The sequence below is a fragment of the Grammomys surdaster genome, unplaced genomic scaffold (genome assembly GCF_004785775.1).
Source record: "Grammomys surdaster isolate TR1022 unplaced genomic scaffold, NIH_TR_1.0 134, whole genome shotgun sequence".
Classification (NCBI taxonomy): Eukaryota; Metazoa; Chordata; class Mammalia; order Rodentia; family Muridae; genus Grammomys; species Grammomys surdaster.
In genome coordinates, this window is record NW_021604592.1 from 9,075,288 (window position 1) to 9,085,517 (window position 10,230).

Sequence of the window (10,230 nt, forward strand, 5' to 3'; positions counted from 1 at the left end):
ACTTGTCTGGTGACTGGCTGTCTGCTCACGGTATAGCACTAGGTGTTCCATGGAGGACGATTGTTACTACTTGTGATCTGGCTGGCCTATTTCCTTGGAGAATTCCTTAGCATTAGTTTTTTTCATTTTCTCTCTTGGACTGGTCAGATACCTCATGGAAGATTATTACTGTCTGCCAGGCTCCTGGAAGCTGAATGAAGCAAATGAAGGAAAAAGAACTGTAGGCCTAAATCTTCATATTTGCTTGGTTTGCCTTAGCAACAACGCTGTGCCTCAGAAGCAGCAGATGAATAAGATGGAACTATAAAGCATGAAGAATATGATCTGATTGTTGGTTCCAAGTAATCGTAGAATCTGGATAAACAGGGCTAAACATCTGTCTCTTTTCAGGGCTCAAACTCCTTATATTTCATCACTACATCCCACTGAAGGATCAGTTCTTTTGCTCAGTAATCAATTCTAGTGGCTGGCCAGGTAAGCAGCTGCTGGGTATGAGCTTTTCATATGCCAGGTGGCTGTGCTGACGCTCCCTTGTGCATTAGGTGGAAGAAAGAAATCAGTTATAACGTTGTTAGCCTCTGCCCAACAGCTGGAGGACGAAGCTCTGGGCCATTTCTTCCTAACAGGAAGGAAATGATCAAAACCGGACACAGGAGGAGAAAGCCTAACGAGGTCTCGTGTCTGGCGGACTTTTGGATTTTGTGGAAATGGCAGTGCTCAGGTGCCTTCCAGCAGCAGTCTTGGGGACCAGGAAATGACAGCCCCCAAAGCTACCAAATGAAGAGACTTCCACGGTACTAGCAGTAGACAGCAGGAGCTCCAGCAGGTGATCGCTCCCTTTGTCTCCTCCTTGCTTAGGAAAAACGAGCTGGCCCAGTGGTCTGAGGGAGCTGTTAGGGCTGTTGTCACTTTCTGGGCAGCCACAAACTATGATCCTCTTTGCCTCAGTTTCTTGAGGAATAAAAAAGCCTACCTCATAATATGCTAAAAGAGTCAACCACATTTTAATGCTTTTTTTCCCTTTAGGCAATATTCACATAAAAATTTAAAGAATGTACAATTAAAATAAGTTTTAAGCTTATGTATATGTGTGTGTCTGTAGGGCCAGAAGAGGGTGTCACATCCCCTGGAGCTGGAGTTACAGGGAGTTTTGAGCTGCCCAATGTTGGAAACAAATCCCAGCAAGGGCTCATAAGTTCTGAGCCAACGCTCTAACCCCTAGAAAGTGTGGTGTTGTCTCCTGCTTTATATTTTCTTTCTTTCTTTCTTTCCTTCTTTCTTTCTTTCTTTCCTTTCTTTCCTTCCTTCTTTCCTCCCTTTCTTTCTTTTTTTCATGTATGTGTGCTCTAGCTGCTTATACTCCTGCATGTCAGAAGAGGGCATCAGATTGTACACTGTAGATGGTTGTGAGCCACCTTGTGTTTGCTGGAAGAGGCCCAGATGCTCTTAACTGATAAGCTGTCTCTCCAGCCCCTTGTCTAATTTGTTGTTGTTGTATCTCCTCCCCTCCCCCATCCCAGAGTTTCTCTGTGTAGTCCTGGCTGTCCTGGAACTTGCTCCGTAGACCAGGTTGGCCTCAAACTGCATGCCTCTGTCTCCCAAGTGGTAGGATTAAGGGTATATGCCACAACTGCCTGGCTTTTAGTCTAATTTTTAAAATAACAAACATTTCCTTTTATCATTAAAGGATTACTGGAGAACAATTCTGTTTTTGTTTGTTTGTTTGTTTGTTTGTTTTTTCGAGACAGGGTTTCTCTGTGTAGCCCTGGCTGTCCTGGAACTCACTCTGTAGACCAGGCTGGCCTCGAACTCGGAAATCCGCCTGCCTCTGCCTCCCAGGTGCTGGGATTAAAGGCATGCGCCACCACAACCCGGCCTGGAGAACAATTCTTAAAAGAAAAAAAAAAAACTCTATCATCAGTAGAACATTAGTTTCAGATAAGTTTCTTATTTTTGTGACAGGGTTTGGCTAAGCAGTCGAAGCTAACCTTAACACATTTCTGATTCTCAGGTTTCATGCTCCTGAGTGTTGGGATTATCACTATGACCGACCCAATTGGTATGCAATTCTATTTTTGTTATTAAAAATAAATTCAGAAGCTGGTGATCTGGTCAACAGTTAAGATACGTTTTTGCTCTTTTAGAGGACCGAGGCTTGATTCCCAGTACCCAGGGATCATCTTACAACTCCAACTCTAGTCTTTTAATTACATGTGTGAGGAGGAATTAAAGACAGGCTCTTGCTTCATAACTTAGCCGGCCTTGAACTATTACTGGTGATACTGTGCATATGCTTCAGATGTTCAAATTATCACTGCGTACTCCACCATACCCTGACGAGAGTTCTTCCCTTGGGGATTTGATTTGATTTTAGTTTCTTAATTCAAGAGTACACCAGAAATCATGACAGCTGGAAATGGTTTATTTCGTTTCTTCTAGAAACCAACCCACTGAAGAAAGGTTCCGAACGGAGAAAATCCATGCCTTCTTGCTTGGAGCCGGAATTCACCTCACCTGACGTGCCGCTTTTCCTTTAAAGGCCGCCCACGTGATCGTACACATGCGCACACTCCGGAGGAAATTCACGCCGTCAAGAGAGCGAGTCATTATTCCCCCACTTTCCCTGGGGTTTCTGGCATTCCTTTCCGGAAACCGCAAGCCCTCTGGAGACATTTTTCCTCATCTATTCCGTCGCGTCATCCGTTTTTATACTTTTCTGTTAGTCGCTGTCCTGGGAGTTCCCTCTCCACAGAAAACTACTTTCCGGAGGAAGGCCGAAAGGACTACAACTCCCAGGGGGCTCTGCGGCCTGTCCCCGCGCGCGCAGTGCAAGTTGGATGCTGAGGTCCCACGATCTTCTAGTCGCGTGCAGCCCGGAGCAAGCGCACTACAGGTTCCGTGGCGCCTCGCGCGTGAGTCAGACAGGGGTGGGGCGGGGCTCGAGAGGCCGGGCTGGCGGCGGCGAGCGAGCGGGCGGAGGAAGGGGGTGGGAGCGGAGGCGATGGAGGGGAGGAGTGGGGGTATGGGGGAGGGAAGGGGAAGGGAGGCGGGAGGCGGGGCCGAGTGGGAGCTGGAGCTAGAGTCAGAGTCGGCGGTTGCAGTGGAGGCGGTGATGTCGGTGCAGGTTGTGTCAGCAGCGGCAGCGGCCAAGGTGCCTGAGGTGGAGCTGAAGGATCTGAGCCCCTCCGAGGCGGAGCCCCAGTTAGGACTGAGCACGGCGGCCGTGGGCGCCATGGTACCCCCAGCGGGTGGCGGGGACCCAGAGGCTCCGGCTCCCGCGGCGGAGCGGCCCCCGGCCCCTGGCCCGGGCTCGGGGCCCACCGCGGCTCTCAGCCCTGCGGCTGGGAAGGTCCCTCAAGCGTCGGCCATGAAGCGGAGCGACCCCCATCACCAGCACCAGCGGCATCGCGACGGCGGCGAGGCCCTGGTCAGCCCCGACGGCACGGTCACCGAGGCGCCGCGCACGGTCAAGAAGGTACTGGGGTCGGGCTGCCTCTCTTCTCGGAGAGGCGGGGAGGGCGGGCATGGGAGCCGCGGCCCTTCAGGGCACGGCAGCACCCCGTTCCACACCCTCTAGATCGTGGAGCCGAGTCTTTTCCCACCCTTGAACCCGCTCTTAGAGCGGCCGCCACCCGGTGCTCCGCTGCCAAGCGAAGCCTCCAGGTACCACGGGTGTACTTCGCTACTAATAACATGGAGGTAGCGCCCTTCACTACTACTTGAACGAGGCAGGGGGAGGAGAAGCACCTACTACTACACCCCTTGCCTCCGGCACACTCCCGCGTGTAATTTTCCGGACTATTCGGCGGCATAGAAAAACCTTCCCTCCAGCGATAAGGATAGCAAGATGGTTTTCCTTGGAGAACGAGGAAGCAGTAGTTAGCTCTCATGAGGGCTCGGGAAACCCTCTTGAGTTGCCTGGCTTCTGTACAGATGACGACTTTCTGCCTTTCTGTGGCCAACAGCTTTCCACAGGGTAGTACTGATCTGTGCCCTTCCTTTCTAGCCATTGCAATCCTCTTGTACTGTGATTGTAGAAGGGTAATGGAGAGACGCTTCATTCCCTCTGAAGAGGTCTGTCTCTAGGATTACTAGGTTGTATCTGAAGAGAATGCTTATTTCATTCATATCGTTATTGTGAACCGAAAGTGTTAGGAAGAAATGCCTGCTACTTTAGGGAAAGTAATCATTTGGAGCTGTCAGCTTCCTTCATGAATAGAAACATGTAATGATAGTACCCCCGTACTATTTATATATTGGCTATATACCCTTTACCTCCTCCCCTCGTTTTTTTCGCCCATTTATCGATGCTAAGTCAGCACAAGAGGAAAAAGACAAGAGATGTGGATCATCTAAAAAAAAAATGGCTTTCATTTCCTGGAAACAATATGAACACAATGATTTATGTTTTTTTTTTCATTATAATGGGTGCATTTTGTTCTGTCAGAACAACAATAAAAAAGTGTACATTGGGTTTACTGTGTAGAGTTTAGGTGAACCTTGGCTCCTGCAAAACATTTTGCTGTAACTACCTCATGACTTAGAGCAGTTAACTTTTTCATTCTGACTTCTCAAAGGTAGTGCTAAATGATGTCAGAGGCAAGACTGAAGGAATTTAACAGTGCTTTAGGACATGCTTTGTCCTTTGCATTTTGGTGTGTCGTCCCCCCCCCCATGCAATTATAGTTAAATGGAGGAATTACACTTAAAAGAGGCAGCCTGGGCTAGGGCTGGAAGTACTTAGGTCAGAATTAGGAAATTCAAAGCATATTTCTCACTAGTTAAGATGAATATAACTTTGGCCAAACTTTTTCTTGTGACTAATTTTTCTAAAGTTTGTAATTTAGTTCTTTTAAGGGTAAAATGTTTAATAAATTACTTTTAGAGTGACGTTTATACTTAGGTACAGACCTAGGTTTGAATATAGTACTCCCTCCCCTAGTATTGACTTTTGAATAATTTTCAAATTTTATAAAGTAATTTCTTCTATAAAATTAAGGTACTAATTATGATTAAGGATTAAAAATGTTTGTGGTCATCACGTAGAACTAGGTACCTATAGTAGAATCTTAAATAATAACTTACTAAAATTTATTATTTCTCTCCTCATTGCTTAAGTATATGTATGTCACTGTGACCTTCTCTGAAAAATACACATATTAGTAATAGTTCAATAGATTCTATATAAAGAATTAATAAAAAAGAACCACAGGCCAGTACCCTAGAGTCTATTACTTAATTCTAAATACGCTTCTTGGACACTTTCCTTGTTGCTGAGCCACCTTCTTCCTGTTTTTTTAGTATCAAAATCATGTTCCATGATTCTAGATTTACTCACACAGCCTCAAGGCTATGAAGACAGGGCTGAGCTTGCCTCACAGTTATAATCACACCAAAGCCCTTGTTATTTGCTGACCATTCAGCAGGTAAAGTCCTGGGCAAGGATGCAGCTCTATGACATAAGTAAGGACATTGCTGAGCTTGCCTTGGCTTCCTCTTTTCCTCTCCCTTCTCCTTTTCTTACTCCCCTTTCCCTTCCTCTTGTCTTGTTAGGGTCTCAATCTGTAGCCCAGACTGCTTGGAACTATGTAGTTGAGGCTGGGCTCTATAATCTTCCTGCTTCAGCCTTCTGAATACTGAGATTGCAGGTGTATGCCACCACACCTGGCCTGAACTTTTATCTGTTTTTCTTTTTTAAGACAAGATCTGGCAGTGAGGAGAGTTTCCTAGGTGTGGCTCGCTTGGTAGAATGTTTGCCTGGCAGGGAAAAAGCTTTGGGTTTTTGATCCACAGTAACATATAAACCAGGCATAGAGATGCTTACCTGTAATCCCAGTACTGAGGTCGAGGAGACAAGAGAACCTTAAGTTCAAGATTATCCTTGGCTACATAGTGAGTTTGAGGCCAGCCAAGCAGGCTGACTTTGAACTCATGATCCTTTCACCTCAGCTTCCTGTGTGCTGGGATTTGAAGTTTGTACCACATTTGACTTGCTGTTTTTAAAGAGTACAATCTTTAGTTTTCTTTTTTTTCTTTTTCTTGTTTTTTTTTTTTTTTGTTTTTTTTTTTTTGTTTTTTTTTGTTCTTGTTTTTTGAGACAGGGTTTCTCTGTGTAGCCCTGGCTGTCCTGGAACTCACTCTGTAGACCAGGCTGGCCTCGAACTCAGAAATCCACCTGTCTCTGCCTCCCAAGTGCTGGGACTAAAGGTGTGCGCCACCACTGCCTGGCTTTAGTTTTCTTGATAGTGAATTGACTACATTTTCTTCATGTAGAATGTCACTCAATGAGGAACAACTGTTTAGATTTGTTAAACCTTTCTTGCTTCTTACATTGTCTAGATAAGCCATTCTGTTCTTGACTCCCTTTTGCTTTATTAAAAGTATGTGGAGGGATTGGGTATTCTAGGAACAAAATAGTTGCCTTTAGCTATGTAAAATGGTGACTGTTGCTTTTATTTTTTAGTTGCCAGAAAACTTATTTATGTTATCTATTACATTTCCATTAATGTTTCTCTTTTCCTATTTGTGTATCAGTTATCAATTTTTTGGTTCTGTTACTCTGATCAGCCACAGAAAGGAAGTACATAAAAGTCAGACCTCTAAAGTTCAATTCTAAAAATAATGAACATAATAGGGTGCAGGTTACTTGATCACATTTTACTTTTGGTCCTTGCCTTCATCTTGTAACTTGTACTCTATAGGGCAGATCTTGTCATTGTGGTTATGATATTATATTTAAAGTTTTCCTTCATAAGCATACTTTCAGTGAACTCAGTAAATATCTCTGAAGTAGTAATTTATAAAATGGGACAATAAGTTCCATCATGAGTGACTGTGACAGCAGTTAAGAGCATTTCTTCCATGTGTTTTAGAAATGGGTGCTAGCACAAAGGAGGATTTCCGAGAAGTTGAGACTCTCTGATAATAAGGCTTGCAAGCCTAAGAACCTCAGCTAGTGTGAGCTTATGTTACTATTGGTAATGACCATGTTCAAACAGACTCCATATTTTTCTTGGCAAACATATCTGCATTGTACTTACTTTGTTGCTGTGAGGAGAGAATGAGTTGAGCCATGTTCGTGCTTTCTTGCCCTGAATTGTTTAAGCCCTTGATTTGGTTAATTATAGATTACTGAAATTGAGTGTTTTGGATAGAGTCATGGGAATATGAGAGCAGTATGACTCCCTTGCCAGTTAGAAAAGTACAGCCTAGCAAAATGTTCAGTAAGGCAATTGGCAGTTGGACCCTAATAATAGTTACCATTAATTGGCCTTTTAGGTGCCAGGAATTGTTACGGGCATTTCTGTAATCCTGACAAGAACATTATGAAATGCAGATGGCATTATCTCAGTTTTACTGATGAGGAAATGTGATTCAGAGAGCTTACTGTCAACCCCAAGGTCATACATCTAAAAAGTGGCACAGGTATTTAAACCTATGTATGCCCCCAAAGCCTATGTCTTTATCCTTGTGCCACACAGACTTTCTGAGCTCTTAGATCTTGGTCTCTGGTCTTCCAACAGGAATCTGTAGGTTCCTGAGTGAACTCTTGAAGGTGTGTCTGTCTGGCTAAGGCTTAGATCATTCCAAGACCAAAGTGAAGAGAGTGAGTCAGGCTTTTGAAAGAGGATAGGAGAAAACTGTACAAATGAGAACCTCAAAGAATCTCAAAGTTAAAGATAGGAGAACATTTATACAGGGAAGAAATTTATAATTAATGATATTAGCCTCTTGTTTGCAATCAACTTGTAACCCTATAATGCATCCTACCCCCCCCCTTTTTTTAAATAGAGACTTGCTGTTTATCCTAGGTTGGTCCCAGACTCCAGTTCCCTTGCCTCTATAGTTCCGTATGCAGCCGAGGTTAGCCGAGGTTAGCCTCAGACTCCAGATCTGTTTCTACCTTCTAGTATTATAAGCATGTTCCACCATGCCTGGTTTTATCCTTATTTTTAAAGTTGCGAATCTGGTTCCTTTCTGTTGAGCTAACAGTTTTCTTCTGTTCATTAAGTTCCCCCTCTATGAATCAGTCTCTGATTAAACCTTTGAGAATTAGAAAGGGAAGTATGCGGTTAGGTTTTTTTTTAAACTTTTGATTTTTATGTGTATAAGTGTTTTGCCTACATTTATGGCTGTGCACCACTTGTGTGCCTGGTGCTGAAGGAGACCAGAAGAGGGCAGTAGATCTCCTGGAGCTGGTCTGGTGAGCTACCCTGTGGGTGCTGGGAATTGAAGCCAGATCCTCTGGAAAGCAGCCAGTGCTCTTGACCACTGAGCCCTCTCTTCAGCCCCTTGTTAGGTGTTCTCACTTTGTACAAGGCCTTGTATCTGCTGCTTGATATGTACTATTTTATTTAATACTTTTAAGAGCTCTTAAAGATAGTGTTATCCTTATTTTATTGAGGAAACAGATTAAGAAATTTGTCTCACAGTAACACAGTAAAGTACTAGAGCTAACAGATTCCTAATCTGTTTGATTTTGGAGACCATGTTGTGTAGATTTTCAATGTAGGGGGTTGCTTGAGGCCAAAGTTCCAGTTGTGTGTTCCATGCCTTGAGGAAGACACCTAGATCAAAAATTTCCAGCCAATGGAACAAACGAACAAATACAAACGGTCTGCTTTCTCTTAATGAGAAGGAGGGAGATAAAGATTTGCAATTTTTATTCAGAGTCTTTTTGAGTCGGAATTTTAAGTAATACTCTTCTGTTTTCATGGTAGAGCTTTTAAAAAGTTTGTGTATGTGTGTTTGAGTTGGGGGGATATGTTTGTGCAGTGAGGTGCATATAGAGGCCAGAGGACAACTTCATGCATCTGGTTGTCTCCACTTTTATGTGGATAACAAATTCAGGCTATCAGGCTTGCACAGAAATGGCCTTTACCTGCTGAGCTATATCATTGGCCCTTAAAAATTTCTAATTAATTACTTCAAAAATTTAAAAAAAAAACTTGTGTTGTGTAAATGAGTGAGTGCTATATATTTGTATGTTTGCTATATGCATGCTTGGTACCCACAGAAGCCAGAAGAGGGAGTCAAATCCTGGAACTGACTGGAATTATAGGCTGTTGTGAAGCACCATGTGGGTGCTGGGGACTGCAAGAGCAGGAAGTGCTCTTAACTATTGAACCATCTCTGCTGCCCCTCTAATTATTTTTAAGATAAGCTTCCTTTGTATAGCCTGCTGGCTTTAAGCCTGAGATCATCCTGTCTTAGCCTTCACAAGTGTAGGGATTATAGGCATCATGCATGCTTGACTTACAGTAGTTCTTATTAACTATTCAGAGAGGTATAACTGAGATGGATGGGAGGAGAGCCATCTTGGCTATTGCCTAGATCTCCCAGCCTGCCCTATGTTCATGTGACAGACACGGCTAGAGGACCTAAAGTTCATTCACCCCATGGGTGGTTCCAATCAGCCTGATAAGATTTTATAAAATTTATAGGAGCTGTTTATAATCTTTTTACTTGTGGCTAGAAACTTGATGAGACCAGAACAAAGGAGAAAGTTTCTTATGGCAGTTTTTAAGATTTTTTTGAATGTGTATTACATACATATTTTATATGTATGTTCATGTGCTTTTATGTATATATGGAGGTCAGAGGACAGCTGGTTAGAATTAGTTCATAATGTAGGTTCCTGTGATCAAACTCGTATCAAAGGTGGCAAACACCTTTATTCACTGAGCCATCTTGGTGGTCCCTCTAAAAATAGCTTGAGTTAAATAGCTTAAGACATGCATACTTTTTCCTCTCTCTTCTACAGCTATATTCTGAATAGTTAGCTATTTTCTTTTCTTTGGAGACTTGTATTAGTAGCTGGTAATTCTTAAATTTTGTTTTCAAGGCACTGTCAATCAAAACTGTCAGTTTTGGGCACTGAGTTTTTAGAACTTATGTAAACTAGGGTGCTAGAAAACTAGTTGAGTAAGACTTTTCTTAAAACCTTTCTGAACATTGCATATCTGAGACTAAAACTAGCTTCTCTAATCACCACCAGTGCTCCACTGTGGCCCTTTTGATTACTTTAAAAGAAGGACCAGCAAGATGGCTCAGCAGGAAAGGTTCCTGTTGTCAGTCCTGATAATGACCTGACCCAAGTTCTGTGCCTGGAACCCACATGGTGAAAGAGAACCAAGTCCCAAAGACGTTTTCCTTTGACCTCCATATGAATCAATCTCTCCTTCTCTCCCTTTCTCCCTCTCCCTTTCTCCCTCTCCCTCTCCCTCTCCC

General features: G+C 43.5%; 1 protein-coding gene across 4 annotated transcripts in view; it reads left to right on the plus strand.

Moving 5' to 3' along the window:
* The first annotated feature begins 3,108 nt into the window (after nucleotides 1–3,108).
* Ahcyl2 (adenosylhomocysteinase like 2) overlaps nucleotides 3,109–10,230 on the plus strand; it is a 146,407-nt gene continuing 139,285 nt past the window's right edge. For 3 of the 4 annotated variants that reach the window (XM_028762540.1, XM_028762542.1, XM_028762543.1), the window contains exon 1: nucleotides 3,109–3,475. In XM_028762540.1, coding sequence (XP_028618373.1) covers nucleotides 3,113–3,475 — 363 coding nt within the window. In that variant the 5' untranslated portion in view covers nucleotides 3,109–3,112. The remainder of the gene's footprint in view (nucleotides 3,476–10,230) is intronic. The other variant, XM_028762546.1, reaches the window with a different exon arrangement.